Below are 22,196 nucleotides of genomic sequence, written 5' to 3'. Positions count from 1 at the left end.
ACCCCTCAGTGCAGCCTGGCGGCGATTGGCCAGGCTGCGCAAGGGGTATGCGGGGAGGGGGCCTGTTTCCGCGGCGGGTAGCGGCGCATCGGCGGCGGGCGGCAGCGATCAGACCAAACACGCAGCTAGCAAAGTGCTAGCTGCGTGTTTGAAAAAAAAATTATGTAAATCGGCCCAGCAGGGCCTGAGCGGCACCCTCCGGCGGCTTACCCCGTGTCACACACAGGGTTACCGCCAAGGAGGTTAAATCATAACTGTCAGGTATAAAATCAAAAATCAATTCTTTATTTCTATTTTATAAACAAGTATTAAGGGTGCTAACCAGGAAATCCAAAAGTTAAAAATCACTCTTACTTTTGTTGTTGTTAAAAGATCATTCCCCAGTTTACCTGACTTTTATTTGGTACATTGCTGCACAAAGGAAGTTGCAGGGCATGCTGGGTTGTCTTTTTTGCTTCTTTACTTTCCCCTCAGACTTAACTAATGCAGCTTGATTGACTGATGTTAGCATATGCCAGAGACTTTTGTAAGTCTTTAGCTGACACTCTAGGATTCTTCTTCACCTCATTAAGCATTCTGTGCTGTGCTCTTGCAGTCATCTTTACAGGAAGGCCACTCCTAGGGAGAGTAGCAGCAGTGCTGAACTTTTTCCATTTACAGACAATTTGTTTTACTGTGGACTAATGAACAGCAAGGCTTTAGGAGATACTTTTATAACCCTTTCGTGCTTTATGCAAGTCAAAATTCTTAATTGTAGGTCTTCTGTTCTGAGAGCTCTTTTGTGCGAGGCATCATTCACATCAGGCAATGCTTCTTAAGAAAAGCAAACCCAAAACTGGTGTGTGTTTTTTATAGGGCAGGACCGCTGTAACCTACACCTTCAATCTCATCTCATTGATTGGACTCCAGCTGGCTAACACTTCATTCTAATTAGCTCTTGGAGATGTCATTAGTCTTTGGGTTCACATACTTTTTACTACTACTGTATGTTATGTACGTAGAACAAGTATGTATCTACCTCTATATGTGTTCTTTTTTTGAGATAGTATAGCAGACAGATCCTCTTTAAAAGAGGAGGTAGTGGTGGACTTACCTCCAGAATCAGTAGACACAGTTTCCGTCAATGTTTTGGTCAACAACAATTTATTCAACAAAACTCAATGCAACGCGTTTCACAGGTTCAATCTCACTTCATCAGGCAAAAATGGGAGCATAAAAACAAGTACAGGTCAATAGAAGAGCCAACACACAGATCCCTGTTGGCCATCAGATCCCTGTTGGCCATGTCGACCATTGTAAGGCCACCTTAAAGGATACCCGAACTGACGTGACATGATGAGATAGACATGTGTATGTACAGTGCCTAGAACACAAATAACTATGCTGTGTTCCTTTTTTTCTTTCTCTGCCTGAAAGAGGTAAATATCAGGTATGTAAGTGACTGACTCACTCCTGACAGGAAGTGACTACAGTGTGACCCTCACTGATAAGAAATTCCCCTTTTTGCCTCTTTCTTGCTCTCAGAAGCCATTTTCTGCTAGGAAAGTGTTTTATATTTTGAATTTCTTATCAGTAAGGGTCACACTGTAGTCACTTCCTGTCTGAGTCAGGACTGAGTCAGCCACTTACATACCTGATATTTAACTCTTTCAGGCAGAGAAAGAAAAAAAGGAACACAGCATAGTCATTTGTGTGCTAGGCACTGTACATACACATGTCTATCTCATCATGTCACATGTTAGTTCGGGTATCCTTTAAGAGTAATTACTGACATTTTTGTTTTAGAAGTATACCCCAACTATAAATCTACTGTGTTTCACATTAATTCTCACAATTTATAGAGGCTTTTTAGTTACACAAAAAGTGTACCTTCCCTTTGGGCTATTTAAAGGTGGTCACTAACGATCCAATTTCCAGCGAAAAATCATTTGAGCGATCAGAAATTCTGATCGGATTGGTTGTAAATAAGCTCCGTTCATAGGCATCATCGATTACGAATGATTATAAAAAATAGTCGTCCGATTGGATTTTCGCCAAAACCAAAATTTGGATTTTCTTGTCGGTAGTGATAGGAAGCAAAGGTCGGTTTGTTGATGGTGCAGGGAACAATTTTTCTTCCAATCAGAATTATCTGATCGCTCGAACGATTTTTTTTTCTAGAAATTGGATCATTAATGACCACGTTTAGGTGTCGATCTTTAATCTGTCATAACGGAACACTTTGTTTTTTTCCTCCAGCCAGATGGGCAAGTCCCTTTGATCCATCGAACACAAGAGACGGGGAATTCAAAGTGAATAAAATAAAGACTGTTTCAGTACCAATGATGTACCAGCGTGGCTACTTCAAAGCAACCTCAACAGACAACAACAAAAACAAGATCATACAAGTGCCGTACAGTGACAACATGGTCCTCCTTATTGTTGTGCCACCGCTGGAAAAACTGTACTATTTGGAACGCTCTCTGACCACCAGCTCTGTAAGAAAATTCCTAAAGGATTCAAACGCCAAGTAAGCAGAAACATGGCTTACAGATTAAATTTATGCACAAACGTTTTCCTAGTAGAGTTGTCACGAATGGTTTGCACATGAACATATTCGCGCGAACATTGTGGATTAGCGTTCGCGGCTGAACACAAACTTTGTGCGAGTTCGACCCGCCCCCTATACTACATCATTGGGCCAAACTTTGACCCTCCACATCACAGTCAGCAGACACATGGCAGCCAATCAGGCTGCACTCCCTGCTGGAGCCTCCCCCCCCCCCCCCCCCCTTATATAAGGCAGTGGCGTCGGCCATGTTCTCACTCTGTGTGCTGCTGTATTAGTGAGAGAAGGGAGAGAGGTTGCTGCAGAGATAGGGAAGGCTTAGTTAGGCTCTTGTTAGCTTGCTCCTTGCTGATATTTGTTGCTGAAAAGCACCAACGAAACAGCTCTTTTAAGAGCTAATGTTCTTGTGATGTGTTTTTTCTTTTTTTTTTGTGTGTGTGTGGCCCACTGACACTCCATATACAACCGTCTGTCACAGCTGGCCCTTGCTAATTGCTATTCAGTGCCTAGTGTGACTGCTGCAGCAATATTGACAAAAAGAAAAAGAAGCTGGCCCTGCAAAAACCGCACCACAAGGAATTGAAGTACAAAAAATAGCCTTTATTCAAACCATACCAACAATAAAACTAGTTAAAAACAATCACACTGTATGGATAATGCCCTCAAACATTGCACTGTAAATACTCAGTGGTGCAGTAGTAAATGCGTATTATAAATTATTTATAATGTAATCATGCCGCTGCAAGCCAGTAGCAGAATAAAAGTGAAGGGGTGAATGCAGGGAAGATCAGAGGATGGAAATGAACCAACCTGTAAAAGTGAAGTGCACCAAGTAGGGAAAAATGATAAGAAGTGGGTGGCAGTGTCCGAGGTGCAACGGAAGAAGCCGCTTGTAGCGGCGAATCGCGATGGCCTCCACACGCTAGTCCCTCCGCACAGCTGCCTGCCGGTAAGCCTCTCATTCACGGTTGATCATTCACGGTTGATTCTTCGCATTCAATTTCTTTCACTTGGCCCAATCTGGCCCCTATCACTCGGATTTCCGTTGCACCTCGGACACTGCCACCCACTTCTTATCATTTTTCCCTACTTGGTGTACTTCACTTTTACAGGTTGGTTCATTTCCATCCTCTGATCTTCCCTGCATTCACTCCTTCACTTTTATTCTGCTACTGGCTTGCAGCGGCATGATTACATTATAAATAATTTATAATACGCGTTTACTACTGCACCACTGAGTATTTACAGTGCAATGTTTGAGGGCATTATCCATACAGTGTGATTGTTTTTAACTAGTTTTATTGTTGGTATGGTTTGAATAAAGGCTATTTTTTGTAGTTCAATTCCTTGTGGTCCGTTTTTTGCAGGGCCAGCTTCTTTTTCTTTTTGTCAATATTGCTGCAGCTATGGCCGGCCTTTCTGCACACAATGGTTGTTATATTGTCATATTATATTAGCCTGATATATAATATTATTTTTTGATGGTGCTGTTTTAGTGTGACTGCTGCACATATAATACCAGTCCGTGCATACCTTTTTTACTGCACCTGTGTGACCGCATGCTGTTTTATATACCAGCAGTCAGTGCATCCATTTTCACTGCACCTTTGTGACCGCATGCTGTTTTATATACCAGCAGTCAGTGCATCCATTTTCACTGCACCTGTGTGACCGCATGCTGTTTTATATACCAGCAGTCAGTGCATCCATTTTCACTGCACCTTTGTGACCGCATGCTGTTTTATATACCAGCAGTCAGTGCATCCATTTTCACTGCACCTGTGTGACCGCATGCTGTTTTATATACCAGCAGTCAGTGCATCCATTTTCACTGCACCTTTGTGACCGCATGCTGTTTTATATACCAGCAGTGCATCCATTTTCACTGCACCTGTGTGACCGCATGCTGTTTTATATACCAGCAGTCAGTGCATCCATTTTCACTGCACCTTTGTGACCGCATGCTGTTTTATATACCAGCAGTCAGTGCATCCATTTTCACTGCACCTGTGTGACCGCATGCTGTTTTATATACCAGCAGTCAGTGCATCCATTTTCACTGCACCTTTGTGACCGCATGCTGTTTTATATACCAGCAGTGCATCCATTTTCACTGCACCTGTGTGACCGCATGCTGTTTTATATACCAGCAGTCAGTGCATCCATTTTCACTGCACCTTTGTGACCGCATGCTGTTTTATATACCAGCAGTCAGTGCATCCATTTTCACTGCACCTGTGTGACCGCATGCTGATTTATATACCAGCAGTCAGTGCATCCATTTTCACTGCACCTTTGTGACCGCATGCTGTTTTATATACCAGCAGTCAGTGCATACCTTTTTACTGCACCTGTGTGACCGCATGATGTTTTATATACCAGTCTGTGCATACCTTTCACTGCACCTGTGTGACCGCACGCTGTTTTATATACCAGTCCGTGCATACCTTTTTACTGCACCTGTGTGACCGCATGCTGTTTTATATACCAGTCCGTGCATACCTTTCACTGCACCTGTGTGACCGGATGATGTTTTATATACCAGTCTGTGCATACCTTTCACTGCACCTGTGTGACTGCACGCTGTTTTTTATACCAGCAGTCAGTGCATCCATTTTCACTGCACCTTTGTGACCGCATGCTGTTTTATATACCAGTCCGTGCATACCTTTTCACTGCACCTGTGTGACCGCATGCTGTTTTATATACCAGTCCGTGCATACCTTTTCACTGCACCTGTGTGACCGCATGCTGTTTTATATACCATTCCGTGCATACCTTTCACTGCACCAGTGTGACCGCACGCTGTTTTATATACCATTCCATGCATACCTTTTCACTGCACCTGTGTGACCGCACGCTGTTTTATATACCATTCCATGCATACCTTTTCACTGCACCTGTGTGACCGCACGCTGTTTTTTATACCAGCAGTCAGTGCATCCATTTTCCCTGCACCTGTGTGAGCGCACACAGTTTTATATAGCAGTCACTGCATACATTTCACTGCATATGTGTGACCGCATGCTGTTTTATATACCAGCAGTCAGTGCATCCACTTTCACTGCACCTGTGTGACTTCACATTGTTCTACCAGCAGTCACTGCATACCTTTCACTGCACGTATGTGACTGCACATTGTATTATACCAGCAGTCAGTATATACCTTTCACTGCATCTGTGTGACTGCACATTGTTATACCAGCAGTCACTGCAAACTTTTCACTGCACCTGTGTGACCACACACTGTTATACCAGCAGTTACTGCAACCTATTTACTGCACCTGTGTGACTGCACATTGTTATACCAGCAGTCATTGCATACCTTTCACTGCATCTGTGTGACCGCACGTTGTTTTATATACCAGCAGTCAGTGCATCCTTTTTCACTGCACCTGTGTGACTGCACATTGTATTAGTCAGGTCAGTGCATACCTTTCACTTCATCCCCCCCCCCCCCCCCCCCCCCAATACGGACAAAACAAAAGTCAGAGGCAGAGGCAAGCCACCCGGCAGGTCTGTTCGAGGTCGTACTGATGTGATTTCGTGTGGCCCTGAACCAAAGTACAGTGTTCACAAGGCACGTGCCATCAACTCCCAAGATTGTTAGGACATAGTTGACTATTTAACACAGAACACATCTTCTGCAGCCACTACTGCTATTACTTGCACCACATCTGCTCTCTTTGACACTTCGCAGGAGTTATTTGGTGGCGAATTAACTGATTCACAGCCATTATTGTTACAAGATGACGGCGCTAAGCATGTTACACCACCACCTCATACGTCTGAGTCAGGCATCACTATGGACGTAAGGTGTGAGGATGATGAAGTACCTGTTGTTGGTGCAGTTTTGGAGGTGTCTAATACAAGCGAAGCTGTGGAGGATGACTATGATAATGATGATGATACTGCCACGGATGTCACGTGGGATCCCAATACACATGATGACCAGGGAGAGTTCAAAGGGGGAGTCAGAGAGGAGTAGGAGGAGACGAGTTACTGAAAGAAGCAGGGGGAGGTCGTTGTCAGAAACAGCTTGTGGAAGTGTCCAGCGGCATGTATCGCCACCTATGGACAGCCAGTGAGCATGCCCTTCAAGGTCAGCTGCAGACGTCACCACCAAAGTGCCATCATTCCAGGGCTCAGCAGTGTGGATTTCTTTTTATGTGTCTGCCTCAGATGAGAGCGATGTCATCCGTGTTCTCTGCCACCAAAAATTGAGTCGTGGAAAGACCAAGACCCACGTAGGGACAACTGCCTTACGAAGGCACATGGTGAGAAAGCACAAACGGCAATGGGAAGACCACCTGAGGGAAAGCAGCATACAAACGCAAAGCCACCCTCCGCCTCATCTTCCTTCTTCAGGTGCAGCATCTTCAGCCGCTTTCTCCCTTGCACCTTCACAGCCACCCTCCTCCACTCCTCTCACCTTGAGCGGTTCCTGCTCCTCTGCCCACAGCAGCCAGGTGTCCGTGAGGGAAATCTTTGAGCGAAAGAAGCCAATGTATTCCAGTCACCCCCTTGACCAGCGTCTGACAGGTGGCTTGGCGGAACTGTAAGCTCTCCAGCTATTACCATACCAGCTGGTGGACTCTGAGGCCTTCCGAAAATTTGTGGTGATTGGGACACCGCAGTGGAAGATACCAGGCCGCAATTATTTCTCAAAAAAGGTGATACCCAAACTGTACCGTGATGTTGAAAGGCAAGTGGTATCATTTCTGGCACACAGCGTTGGGTCAAGTGTCCATCTGACCACGGATTCCTGGTCTGCCAAGCACGGTCAGGGCAGGTACATTATTTATACGGCACATTGGGTCAACCTGGTAACCGCTGGCAAGCAGGGAATACGTGGCTGTGCAGCGGACCTAGTTGTGACACCTCCACGGCTTGCAGGCAGGCCTGCTGCCACCTCCTCTCCTTCTCCTCCTACTCCTGCTACATCCTCTTCGCTGTCATCCTCCTCCTCCTCGGCTGAGTGCTACTCTACTGCTGCATTCTCTCAAGCTGCACACCCCCAGCTCCCCAGGGCCTATGCTGCATGCCAGCTATGTCAGTGTCACGCCATCTTGGACATGTCTTTCCTCACAGCCGAGAGTCACACTGGAGCAGCTCTCCTGGCTGCTCTGAACAAACAGGTGGCTCAGTGGCTGACCCCGCACCAACTGGAGATCGGCAACGTGGTGTGTGACAACGGCAGCAATCTCTTGTTGACTTTAAGTATGGGAAAGTTGACACATATACCCACCATGGCACATGTGCTCAATCTTATAATCCAAAGATTTGTGCGCAAGTACCCAGGCTTACAGGGGGTCCTGAAGCAGTCCAGGAAGGTGTGTGGGCATTTCAAGCATCCCTACCTGGCCATGGCGCACTTGGCCGATATTTAGCGGAGAAACAACTTGCCGGTGAGGCGCTTGATTTGCGATAGCCTGACTCGCTGGAATTCAATGCTCCTCATGTTTGACCGCCTGCTACAACAGAAGAAAGCCGTCAACGACTATCTGTACAACTTCAGTGAAAGGTCATGCTTTGGGGAGCTGGGGATGCTATGGCCAAAGTACTGGACACTCATGCGTAATGCCTGCAGGCTCATGCATCTGTTTGAGGAGGTGACAAACCTGGTGAGTCGTAGTGAAGGCACCATCAGCGACTTGATCCCTTATGCTTTCTTCCTGGAGTGTGCCATGCGTAGAGTGGCGGATCAAGATGTAGAGGAACGTGACCAGGAACAGGAGGAGGAAGAGTTTTTGGAAACATCACCTGCGGCATCATCCACATCTGCGGCAGCACAGAGGAGGGGGAGGAGGGGGGAGGTGGAGGAGGAGTCGTCTGGGGAAGAGGAGTCAGATGAGGAAGGTGTTTTTTTTTTTAGGAGGAGGCAGAAGAACAACCAAAGCAGGCGTCGCAGGGGGCTTGTGCTGCTCAACTTTCCCGTGGTATTTGTGGCTGGGGGGAGGACAAGAACTTAACTGACATCATTGAGGAAGAGCAAGACAAGATGGCTAGTACGTCGGCATCCGACTTTGTGCAAATTGCATCTTTCATGTTGTCCAGCCTGTTGAGGGACCCCCGTATAAAAAAAACTCAAGGGGAATGACCTGTACTGGGTGGCAATGTTACTAGACCCTTGGTATGAGCACAAAGTGGAAGACATGTTACCAAATAACCACAAGGCTGAAAGGATGCAGCACTTGCAACACAATTTGGCAAGTATACTTTACGGTGCCAAGAAAAATGCATACAAATCCACAGCCCTTGGTACTCAAATTGGCATCTGCAGTAACCCCACAGTGCTCAAAAGTACATTTCCACAGTGACCATCACCAGAAATAAATCGAGAAAGTTCACTTCTCCATCCAAGAATCACATAAACATTTATTAGAAGCTGAATCTACATCACATATACAATGACTTACTTCCAGGGTCCTTTTGACAGGGACCCTTAGTAGTTAAAAGCATATAGTGTAACCCAGTACACATTTAAAATCCAAAAAACGATCTCATATAAGTTGCCCAGTCTCCAGTTCTTACCAGTCTCGGCCTTTCAGGGAACACTGGAGACTGAGCTGTGGGCAAAATATATAAAGATTACCTTGTAATCACTCGATCGGGGCCATTGCAGGCTCTCAGCAGAAAGTTTTCCACTTGCCGGTAATGCGCATGGCTGATAGGCTCATTCCGGTCAGGTGGTTAGGTGCAAGTGGCTTTGGGATGGTGTGACATCACTACAGAGCTAGGGCCAGAAAGCGATTGGTCGGGCTGGTCACATGAGCCAGCACGCTCGCGCCTAATTGGCTGAAAGAGACGCTAAGGATGTTGGGAAGTGTAGTTTCCAGTCTCTCCACGCTCAGCAACTCAATTACATAAAAATAACACAACAGCATGGGCAGCACGGTGGCACAGCGGCCAGCGCTCCCGCCTTGCAATGCCGGGTCCCTGGTTCGAATCCCAGCAATACTTAAATAAATAAAATAAATAAATACATACATTAAAAGGCACATATTACTAAAAAACATATATAAATTGCGTAGTATACTGCACACCCTATAAATACACTTATAACGCTGTCTCCCATAGAGTTCCCTTGGTTGCTGCCATCTTGTAAATAAATAGATTATTGCACTCAGGAATTGTCTATAAAGCAGTTTATATTAAAATCAATGTTCAAACCTCTTGGTTGCATAGTCTTTAATGTAAAAATCCACTTAGTTTCAAGTTTGTATAATTCTCTATCTTTATTTGATCCTCTCCAGTCTGTTTTTACTTGGTCGATGATAAAAATTTTTAAAACTGAAGGATCTTTGCTATGGACAGTTTTGAAATGATTGGGGACAGAGTGGTCTATTTCAGCTTTTCCAATATTATAGACATGTTCGTATAGTCACCTCCTGAACTCTCTCTCTGTTTTCCCTACATATTGGAGCCCGCATGGACACTCCAAAAGGTATACCACATACATACTATTGCAGTTGTAAAAACGTTTAATCTGAAATGTTTCTCCTGTATAATTACTAGTAAAAGAGGTGATCTTCCTTGGTTGGTTGGTACATGTGCGACATCCAAAACATCTTTTGCACTTGAAAAAACCTTCTAACTCCAGAAAGGTGTTACTGGTAGTTGGCTGCTTATATATGGTACTGCTTGTAATCCGGCTCTGAAGATTTGGGGCCTTCCTGAATATAACTTGTGGTTTTTCAGTAATAATTGCAGTTAGATCAGGATCTAGTCTCAAAATAGGCCAATGTTTCCCTACAAGCCTTTTAATGTCCCTATATTGTGTATTAAAATCAGTAATAAAAGCACATTTGAACTGATTTTCCACATTCTGTCTTGTTCCTGTGCCAAGGTTTTGGATCATGTCCAATCTATTCCGTGTGCCAATTTCATCTCGCAATTTTATTAGACAATCAAAATCATATACTTTTTCTACAAATCGTTTAATTAAAACATTCGATTGAGTAAAAAAATCTTCATTATGCGTACAATTTCTAAAAACCCTTAAAAACTGGCTAGATGGTATCGCCTTAAGCCAGCTGGGGTGATGGCAACTTTCCAACGGAATATAACTATTACGGTCTGTCGTTTTGAAAAATGTACTGCATTTTTCCACGAAGTAAAATAAAAAAAAAAAGATGAAGGAAACAGGACAGTGCAAGACCCGTAAGCCAAGCCCTGTCCATATTGGGTCTCCTTCATCCCAGGTTCTGAGGACCATGTACAAGGTTGAGGACCAAGAGCCAAGTTTGTGCAGATGCAGCAGACACAGAGCCCAAGACCCTAGATACTAAAGTAAACAAATGTTTGTAGATATCCTCTTGGACATAGTCCTCTGAACCTGGGAACGAGGAAACAGGAGATGGCAAGACCAGAGGCCAAGCCAGGTCCTCATACGTTTCCTTAATTCCAGGTTCTGAAGGCTATGTCCAAGGGGAATGACCAAGAGCTACATAGTCGTTTACTATTTGGGTTCTGCACCAGTTCCATGAAAAAGAAGGCTAGGTGAAGCTGGGAAATCTGAAGTGTCAGGGGTACTCACACTGGAAGTGCTTGACCCTCCTGTTGTCAACTGTGTGTATGTACCTCCTCTGTAACCCTGGTAGCTTTGGGACAATGATGTCCAGGGGACAGTTGTTGTTGCTCTAAACCCAGGCTGTTGACTGAACTGTTGTTCCATGTGCAGTTTGACAGCCTCTAGTAAGCTGGAGTGGCACGCTAGCATGTTGATAGCTGGTACTTTGTCCAAAAACGGAATTAAGGACATTAGGGTATGGTAGCCGGGGTGTGTCTGCTGTCGCATCAGGTCACAATTTTCTGCTGCATCTGCTGCATCTGTTGCTGCATCTGGGACACTTGTTGGTGGTGTTCAAGTAGCAATTGTTCAAACTGGGAACGATATTGCTCATGCAAAAATTTAGGCTCGTCTTGGTAGTGCTTATGCACAGTCTCTAACGCTCTCTGCAGAGACTCAATATGTGCCCGATACTGCTCCATTAAATGCCCTCTGTCACCATCTTTCAGCTGCCTGGTCAGTATAGTCTCCTGGCTACGCAGAATGCCTAGTAGGCCTGAAATTGCCCCAGACATTTCTGCCTCCGTCTCTCTTCTGGTAGGGACAGGTCCAGGTCTTTGCCTGCTTGGTGGTGTGTTGTCCTCAGTTCTGACTCTTCTTTGGGTGGGCGTAGTGCGACGGGGCTGTTGCACCGGAATGTCCTCTGTTGGTGCTTCCTCACCTGGCTCATTGGTCTCAGCCACGTCAGGGGCTGGGGTATCCCCGACTTCTTGGTCTGCAACAAACTCATAGCTAGACCTCCTTGAGTCGGAGGAGTCCTGTCTTCTTGTTGTTGGAACGTAGTTGGCATCTGTCACCGGATCGTCGATCATCTCCTCCCCACTTGTGTCTAGAAGCTTATGTGGTTCTTGGTCCTCAAAGTTGTCTTCCGTCCTGTAGATAATACAAGGGAGAATGTTAACATCATATATTATGTTGTCAGTCATATCATATACAATGTCGATAAATGGTCAAAGTAGTGGTACTTACTTTCTCGGTTCCCCCGAGTGTCGCAGGAAGGACAACTGTCTCGCATAGCAGTACTGTAACGATTGGTGTCAGCAACACAGATATTTCTCATTATTGGTGATCTGCAGTATCACCAATAATACAGATGCTATACCTGATTATGTAGTGATCTGCAGAATCGCCAATAATACTAGTATAGCCACCCAATGTGGTAAAGTGTTTGGTGCAACAGTAAGGAAAGGTTATCTCCCGAGGATCGGGAGATATAGACTGTACTGCAGCCAAGGATTTCCTGATGGATTGGGAATCAGACTGTACTGCAGCCAAAGATTCCCTGATGGACTGGGAATCAGACTGAACTACAGCCAGTGGCCTCCTAAAGGGTAGAGACCACTGACTGAACTGCAAGATGGTCTTCCTGAGGAGCAGGTTGCCCTTGCAGCTAATGGACACCTAGAGAGTTAGTGTCACAAGTAGTACAGTAAGGCTGATCACCCAAGGAATAAGTGACAGCCAGAAGAGTCAGACAGGCCAGGTCGGCAACACACGGGCAGACAAAGTACAGAGACAGGAGACTGATTCGGTATCCGGGTTCAGGCCAAGTCGGTAACAAGTAGACAGATAGGCAAAGGTACCGAATCAGTAAGCAGGAGAGTGGTCAGGAAAGCCAGAGATCATAATGGGTAACAGTATCTTTCAATCCTATGTAAGCGAACAAGGAAAGGGCACTATGATGTAAATAACCTATATTGTGTGTTGGTGTCTCAACACCAACACTGATTGCTTACTTTAGATAAAATTAATCCTAATCCATAATCTAACATGCACCATGTCAGCAAAGATATATAGCAAAAACATGTAAAGAACGGCTGACTCTTGGGTGCATGCTAGAATACTTTTAATGTGAAAAATTGCTGTACAAAAATTACTTTACAAAAACACACATATACATGTACAAATACTAAGGACATATACCACATAAATTGTTAAAACAGGGACAATGGAGCCCTGAAAGAAGCCAAAAACCCAACACCCCAGAGCTTGATCTCTTAGAGGCTGCAGTCCTCCAAGAGAATATATTACGGGGTACATCCGGAGCTACTCGTATATGGAACTTAGTTCTGTCAGCTTCACAATTTTGGAAAAGAGCACCTCAGGTTAAATGCCACTTTTAGATTGTAGATGTATTAGCTGAGGTAATTATATATCCAGAAGATACATGTATGTATTTAGTTCCTCATATCTCAAATGGATTCCAAAACCATCCCAACCATGTCTGTAATTATGGATAGCAAGGATTATTTTTCAATTAGACTCAATCGCAGTCGTGTAAGAAAGTCGGTTACCCCCACTTTCTATGCTCTACCTAAAGTACATAAGAACCTATCCAGGCCCCCTGGACGTCCCATTGTGTCGGGGTGCGGAGCTTTAACAGAGAAGGCCAGCATTTACGTAGATCAGCATCTGCAGCCACACGTCCTGAGTATCCCGTCATATGTCAAGGACACCTCCCATCTCCTTACTATTTTAGAGGGCTTGCAGTTGCCCCCTGGTTCTCTTTTGGTCACCTTGGATGTGGAGGCTCTCTATTCGAGCATACCACAGGAGAAGGGGGTCGCTGCAGTGGGAAAATTTCTATCTGAATTGGACGTTTCTGAGTATCAACACAATTGCTTCATCTTGGAGCTGTTGTCATTTATTCTGAGCAACAATGTTTTTCTTTTTGATGGCTCCTACTACCTCCAGGTGCAGGGGGCGGCGATGGGCACCACGTGTGCTCCGTCTTTCGCCAACCTGTACCTGGGGGATTGGGAGCGAGCCCTATTTGGGAGTGACAGTTTGGTCATGTACCTGTGCCATATTGTCTCATGGCACAGGTACATAGACGATATTTTGATGTTCTGGACGGGGGGCAGGGACCTCCTTGATGAATTTATATCAAGGCTTAACAGGAATGCGTTGAACTTGAGGTTTACCATGAATTGTGATGCAACATCTGTACCTTTTTTGGACCTAAGGGTCAGTGTGGATACGGACGGTTGTATCTTTACACAGCTGTTCCGCAAAGAGACGGCAACTAATTCTTTCTTGAGAGCAGAAAGCCTGCACCCCAGGCATACAATACGTGGAATTCCCATTGGGCAGTATCTGCGAATTCGCAGAAACTGCTCTAAAGACGCAGATTTCGAAAAGGAGGCCAAAGCCCTACGTGCACGGTTCCTCGAGAGAGGATACAAAGACAGATGGCTGAAAAAAGCGTACAAGCGCGCCAAAGCAACCGATAGATACATGTTGCTAGGTCAATCAGATAGGAGGCAGACTATAAATAGTGATGATAACAAAGTACGCCTGATCACCAGATATTGTGATCAGGAAGACCAAATACATAAGATTTTAAGTCGTCACTGGAACCTACTCTACACTGACCCTTCGGTCCGGGAATTTGTATCTCCCAGACCGCTGGTGACTTTTAAACGTTCACACACTCTACGAGATTCCTTGACAAATAGCCATTTCCGTTCGAGGACAGCCTCAAAACACTGCACAGTGCTCGGAACTTATAGTTGTGGTGGTTGTGTGTACTGTAGATACTTGCAGGTGGGGGGTGAGGTTGCACTCCCCAATGGACGTACTTGGAGGCTGCGCCATTTTGTAAATTGCAACACCACCTGCGTAATCTACTTGATGACATGCAGATGTGGATGCTTCTATGTAGGTAAGACTAATAGGGCGTTCAAAGAACGCATCAAAGAACATGTTGGCGACATTGGGGGGTGCAACTTTAGGTCCCCCATCTCGAGACACATCAACTTGACACATAGAGGGGACTCCAGTTTTGTCCGCTTTGTAGGTTTGGATAGAGCACATCCACACGAAAGAGGAGGTAATGTAGATAAGGTTCTTTTACAGATGGAGTTGAGGTGGATCTTCACCCTCGATGCGACCAGAGGAAAGGGCCTCAATGATGCGGTCCACTATGGTGCCTTTCTTCCCGTGTAGGCATGAACCCACCCACCCTCTATCCCTTCCTTCCCCTCCCCCCCCTTTCCCCCCCCCCCCCCCCCTTCCCCCTTCCCTCATACCTCTATCCAGTTCTTTTTTTTTTTTTTTTTTTTTCTTTCTTTTCACTGACTCTCCCTCTCTTGGGCCCAAGTCCCTGACTATCCTCACTCAAATTCAAATCCTATGGGAAACAATTTGACCGTTCGTGGTCTCATCCACTTTCCCTCTGTATATATGTTGTGCTTATGTACATGACATTTGCAAACACATATGGAAGTATAGAATAGCCTATAATATCTCTTTGGAGGACTCTATTATGTGTGCAATAGATATATATAGAGGTCTAGTGTGGTTCATGTCCACTCTGCTATTATTAACATTTCTGTTTCAACTAATAGGATTCTGTTCATTTATGAAAGTAATTTGAGGAAGTGTCTAGTATAGAAAAAATTTTTCCGTTAAATTGTGAGTTTTTGTTAGTTTATGAGGTTAACTATGTTTGGTAAGCATTATAAATTGTAAACATAAGCGCCTACTTCTGGCCGTTGGGTCTCTCGCGGTGACGCTCCTCTCCTTGCAGTCAGTGGGACGCTTCCTATTTGCGTCCCACTGTGGAGCGCATGGCACGCACACCCATATGCGCCGCTACGTGCGGTGTGTGGTGGGCGGAGACCGGCGCTCATGCCTGGCCAAGATTCATTGGCCGAGGCTTCCAGGAAGGAGGTGGGCGGGCCCCGGCGAGATGCCTTGAACACTCGCGGTTCGGCGCTTTCAATATGTAGACGCAAATCTCCGAAGAGGCCGTTATGTCAGACGGCGAAACATGTCAGATATAATAGCGTCTGACGCCTCACCCCACACCCCTTAACCATCCAATTGGATCATCCAGAACATACCTCCAACTCTACTCTGTACACCAGCGGTATGGTAACTATGAACTGTGAACTGTGAACGCTGCATCCCGCTACTAACTACAGTCAATCAGTGTGCATGTGGATATCAGTTGATTACTGTGCATGAGCTTCGCACTAACAGTATTGATCGCCACTTATGATTGCTTCGCTGAGGACACTTGCTGCCAGTTTCCATCATACCTGTGCAGTTCATATCTATGCTTTGCCATGCCTGTTTGAATCGATTCATCACTCCATATCACCCACTGTGATTTTGATGCCTTTATGAAGTATCACTTGGAGACTTGTCTATGTGTCATTGGGGACTGCGATTGAGTCCATACCTCCTACAGAGTCAATAGGCACAGACTTTCTTACACGACTGCGATTGAGTCTAATTGAAAAATAATCCTTGCTATCCATAATTACAGACATGGTTGGGATGGTTTTGGAATCCATTTGAGATATGAGGAACTGAATACATACATGTATCTTCTGGATATATAATTACCTCAGCTAATACATCTACAATCTAAAAGTGGCATTTAACCTGAGGTGCTCTTTTCCAAAATTGTGAAGCTGACAGAACTAAGTTCCATATACGAGTAGCTCCGGATGTACCCCGTAATATATTCTCTTGGAGGACTGCAGCCTCTAAGAGATCAAGCTCTGGGGTGTTGGGTTTTTGGCTTCTTTCAGGGCTCCATTGTCCCTGTTTTAACAATTTATGTGGTATATGTCCTTAGTATTTGTACATGTATATGTGTGTTTTTGTAAAGTAATTTTTGTACAGCAATTTTTCACATTAAAAGTATTCTAGCATGCACCCAAGAGTCAGCCGTTCTTTACATGTTTTTGCTAGCTATCTTTCAATCCTAGTCTTAGGTGTGAGGTCCTTGGTCTCAACACCTGGGAGCTAGTCTAATAGATAACAGTAGCAAACAGCAATCTCCTAGTCTTAGGTGTGAGGTCCTTGGTCTCAACACCTGGGAACTAGTCTAGTAGATAACAGTAGCAAACAATAATCTCCTAGTCTTAGGTGTGATGTCCTTGGTCTCAACACCTGGGAACTAGTCTAATAGATATCAGTAGCAGACAACAATCTCCTAGTTTTAGGTGTGAGGTCCTTGGTCTCAACACCTGGGAACTAGTCTAATACATACACAATACAATAATACAATAGAGGCTATTAACGGAATCTGACTAAGTGTGAATTCCCAGCTCCGGCTGGTTCTAACACACTGTAAGATCTGACTGAGGTCTGAGTGCTAACACATAAGCATTCGCAATGGCAGACAACTTGCAACTAACAGGCAAGTCCTATATATACCTACAGCGCTCCACAGCGCCGCCCCAGCCACTCAGCCAATCCGGAGCCTAGCTGGAATCAGCTGATCGGAATGATCAGCTGATTCCCCTTCTGCTAGCATAAAGGTCCTGTCGCCTGGCGCGCGCGCGCGCGTAACTCTCCATCTGTGTGCACTAGAAGGACCAGGCGAACCAGTGACATGTTGCTGCGCGGCAGAGGCCGCCGGCTGGAACGTGGAGATAGCCGCCCTGCCGCTTCTACGCGCGGCGGTATCTCCGCTATTCATTACAGTAACCCCGCCCTGAGGAGTGGACTCCGGACACTTCCCACCCGGCTTCCCAGGGTGTAAGTCATGAAACTCTTTTTTTAATTCTTCAGCATGCATGCGACAATCTGGCACCCAAGTTCTCTCCTCCAGACCATACCCCTTTCAGTGAACCAGATACTGCACAGAATTTTGCACTAAGCGAGAATCTAGAATCTTCTCGATCTCATACTCAGGTTGGTCATCACAGGGGGGGGGGGGGGGGGAGAGGAATCCACGTTCACTGCCGGCTTCAACAGAGACACATGGAATGATCTCACACCTCTCATGCTGGCTGGGAGATCAATCGCATAAGTGACATTCTTAATCTTCATGGTCACTGGGTATGGTCCTATAAATCTAGGTCCTAGTTTGGGTGACGGTTGTTTTAAAGCTAAATGCCGAGTAGATACCCACACCATGTCCCCTGGAGAAAAGTTCCACTCTAAAGACCGCCTTTTATCTGCCTGGTCTGGAAGGCTTTCCCCAAATTCCTCTTAACCATACCCCAAATCTCCCTCAATGCCCTCTGCCAATCCTCCAGGGCCGGAAATGGGGTAGATGCCACAGGTAACGGGGCAAACTTGGGAGATCTTCCCGAAACCACCTGAAATGGGGAAAATCCAGAAGAGGAACTCTTCAGATTGTTATGTGCAAATTCCGCAAATGGCAAAAATTTTACCCAATCGGACTGTGCATCTGCCACATAACATCTGAGAAACTGCTCCAGGGACTGGTTAACTCTCTCGGTCTGACCATTGGTCTGTGGGTGGTAGCCTGATGAAAATGAAAGGTCCATACCCAGCTGATGGCAAAAGGCCTTCCAAAATTTTGACACAAACTGGACTCCCCGATCTGACACCACATTCTCCGGAATGCCATGCAGCCGGAAAATGTGCTGGATGAAGAGATCAGCCAACTCCTGGGCCGAGGGGAGTCTTTTCAAAGGAACAAAATGAGCCATCTTACTGAACCTATCTACTACCACCCAAATGACCGTTTTGCCCTCAGACCTGGGGAATTCTCCTACAAAATCCATTGACAAATGAGTCCATGGTTCACTTGGCACTGGCAAGGGTTGTAGTGTACACACAGGTGCCTGGTGAGAGGACTTGCTTCTAGCACAAACTGCACACTCCCTTACAAACTCCTTACAATCCGTTGCTAGCGTAGGCCACCAAGCGCATCTAGCTAACAAATCCTGAGTTCTGGCAGCCCCAGGATGCCCTGCATTTTTATGGGAATGTAACAGTTGTAAGAGTTGCAGGCGGAAAGTTAGTGGTACAAACATAACTCCCTCAGGCTTCCCCTCTGGAACATCCTGTTGAAAAGGACCCAGAGTAGCAGTCCAGTCTTTCCAGGTCTCAGTAGCTGCCAGGACTACTTTCTGAGGTAGGATGGTTTCAGGGGTTGAAGGTTGTACTGTCTCGGGCTCAAAACACCTAGACAAGGCGTCAGCTTTGAGGTTCTTACTACCTGGTGTATACGTTATAACAAATCAGAATCTTGAAAAGAATAAAGACCAATGGGCCTGACGAGGACTAAGTCTTTTGGCCCCTCTATGTACTCCAAGTTCTTATGATCTGTATAAACTGTGATAGTATGCTCTGCCCCTTCCAGCCAATGTCGCCACTCCTCAAAAGCTAGTTTAATGGCCAAAAGCTCTCGGTTGCCAATATCATAGTTTTTCTCTGCAGGAGAGAACCTCCGAGAAAAGTAAGCACAAGGGTGAAGCTTACCCTGCAAACCAGAGCGTTGAGACAGTACAGCCCCAACCCCAACCTCTGAGGCATCAACCTACACTATAAAGGGGAAGGTGACATCCACATGTCCCAAAATGGGAGCAGAACAGAACAGATTTTTCAGTGTAGAAGAAGCAGAATATGCCTCTGCTGACCAGTGGTAAGTGTCAGCCCCTTTCTTGGTAAGACTGGTGAGGGGTGACACTACTGAGGAGTACCCCTTGATGAATCTCCTGTAGTAATTGGCAAAGCCCAAGAATCTTTGGAGTGCCTTCAAACCTACAGGCTGAGGCCACTCCAAAACAGCAGATACTTTTTCTGGATCCATGGAAAGACCAGAGGTAGAAATAATATAACCCAAAAAGGGAACAGACGTAACCTCGAAGAGGCACTTTTCTAACTTGGCATAGAGTGAGTTCTGTCTTAATTTCTTTAACACGAATTTGACATGTTTACGATGTTCCATCAGATTGGGAGAAAAAATCAGTATGTCGTCTAGATACACTAGCACAAATCTCCCCAGCACCTCCCTAAAAACCTCATTTATCAACTCCTGGAAGACGGCTGGGGCGTTACACAACCCGAAGGGTATAACCAGATACTCGTAGTGCCCGTTGGGCGTGTTGAACGCCGTCTTCCATTCGTCACCATCTCTAATTCGTACCAGGTTGTATGCACCTCTTAAATCCAATTTAGAGAAAATCCTGGCATTGGTCACCTGAGCGAACAAATCGTCAACCAAAGGCAATGGGTAATGATTTTTCACTGTAATCTTATTTAAACCTCTGTAGTCAATGCAGGGTCGGAGGCCTCCATCTTTTTTCTGTACGAAAAAGAATCCTGCCCCAGCTGGGGAGCGAGAAGGGCGGATAAAGCCTTTGGCCAAATTTTCTTTGATGTACTCCTGCATTGCCACTTTCTCAGGTCCTGACCGATAATAGAGGTGACCCCTTGGAGGCATACAACCAGATCTTAAATCAATGGGACAATCAAAAGTACGGTGAGGTGGGAGTTTATCTGCAGATTTGGGACAGAACACATCAGCGAATTCCGCGTACTGTACTGGCACACCTTTAACCTGAATCTTGGTGGCACAAACGGCTACCTTTTACAAACAGTGATGATGACAATGGGCCGACCAGTCTTTTAGCTGTTCTGAAGCCCAGTCAATCTGAGGGGAGTGAAGTTGTAACCATGGCATACCTAGAATAATGGTGGAGGTTGTCATATGCAGGACAAGGAATTGTAATCTCTCTTTGTGTAGCACCCCGACATTACACACCAATGAAGGGGTCTGAGAAAGAGGTTGTCTACTCTGCAGAGGAGAGTCATCTACTGCAGTGACCAAAATTTGTTGGTCTAAAGGGAGTAAGGGGATTCCCAATCTTTTTGCAAAATCATAATCTATGAAGTTAGCCGCAGAACCAGAGTCTATGAAAGCTTTAGTGGGGACAGTCTGCCCTCCCACGTGATAGAGCAGGGAAGGAGCAGACGATTATCGTTTAGAGGTAAAGACTGCTCGCCTAGGGTATTACCTCTGACTACACCTAGGCGGCGCCGTTTCCTGACTTTTTAGGACAATTCTGAACCTTCTGACCCTCCTCAGCACACTATAAACAGAGTCTTTCTGATTTCCTGCGATTCTTTTCCACCTGCGTCAATCTAGAGTGTCCGATTTGCATCGGCTCACATGGAGGTGATGACGGTGGAGAGGAGGCGCAGGAGACATATCTTACAGCATTTCTACCCCGGGTCTGCTTTTGATAGCGTAAACGGCGATCTACCCGTACTGCCAAAGAGATTGCCTCGTCAATGGATTTGGACTCAGGATGTCCTAACATCAAGTCAGAAACTGCATCAGATAAACCTGACAAAAAAAGTCTAACAGTGCATATGTTCCCCATCTAGCTGATACAGCCCACTTCCTAAATTCTGCTGCGTAAATCTCTACCAGATCTTGACCCTGGTGCAGAGTCTTAAGCTTCCGTTCAGCGGTGGAAGCAATATCCGGATCATCATATATAATGGCCATAGCCTTAAAGAATTCCTGAACTGATGATAAAGCCTCGTGCTCTGCATGAAGACTATATGCCCATGTTTGAGAGTCCCCTGATAAAAGGGTCTTAATAAATGTTATTCTCTGAGTTTCAGTTCCCGACAGGTTAGGCCTTAACTCAAAATAGGACAGCACTCGATTTCTAAAGTTCTGAAAGTCAGGTCTATGTCCAGAAAACTTTTCAGGTACAGACATTCGAAGGTCTGTAACTGGAGGGGATCACACTTCATTCACAGCCGTTTGGAGTACCTGTATTGACCCAGACAAAGTGGTGATCTGAGTCTGTTGGCCATCAAGTACCCTGATGAAATTAGCCAACAAAGTGGCTAATCCGTCAATACGGCTGTGGAGTGCGTCCATATTGTTTTTGGTCTGCCGTTCTGTAACGATTGGTGTCAGCAACACAGATATTTCTGATTATTTGTGATCTGCAGTATCACCAATAATACAGATGCTATACCTGATTATGTAGTGATCTGCAGAATCACCAATCATACTAGTATAGCTTGACACAGAACACCCAATGTGGTAAAGTGTTTGGTGCAACAGTAAGGAAAGGTTATCTCTTGAGGAGCGGGAGATAAAGACTGTACTGCAGCCAAGGATTTCCTGATGGATTGGGAATCAGACTGTACTGCAGCCAAAGATTCCCTGATGGACTGGGAATCAGACTGAACTACAGCCAGTGGCCTCCTAAAGGGTAGAGACCACTGACTGAACTGCAAGATGGTCTTCCTGAGGAGCAGGTTGCCCTTGCAGCTAATGGACACCTAGAGAGTTAGTGTCACAAGTAGTACAGTAAGGCTGATCACCCAAGGAAT

The 22,196-nt window shown here is 45.5% G+C and overlaps 1 protein-coding gene across 1 annotated transcript in view; it reads left to right on the top strand.

The window, feature by feature from the left end:
* Window positions 1–22,196, top strand: part of LOC137533625 (alpha-1-antitrypsin-like protein GS55-MS) — a 72,758-nt gene that overhangs the window by 18,567 nt on the left and 31,995 nt on the right. The window contains exon 4 of the mRNA XM_068254968.1: window positions 2,239–2,509. Coding sequence (XP_068111069.1) covers window positions 2,239–2,509 — 271 coding nt within the window. The remainder of the gene's footprint in view (window positions 1–2,238; window positions 2,510–22,196) is intronic.

The sequence above is a fragment of the Hyperolius riggenbachi genome, chromosome 9 (assembly GCF_040937935.1).
Source record: "Hyperolius riggenbachi isolate aHypRig1 chromosome 9, aHypRig1.pri, whole genome shotgun sequence".
Taxonomy (NCBI): domain Eukaryota; kingdom Metazoa; phylum Chordata; class Amphibia; order Anura; family Hyperoliidae; genus Hyperolius; species Hyperolius riggenbachi.
The sequence above is the reverse complement of the archived record's forward strand: the minus strand, read 5'-3'. Positions and strand labels throughout refer to the sequence as shown.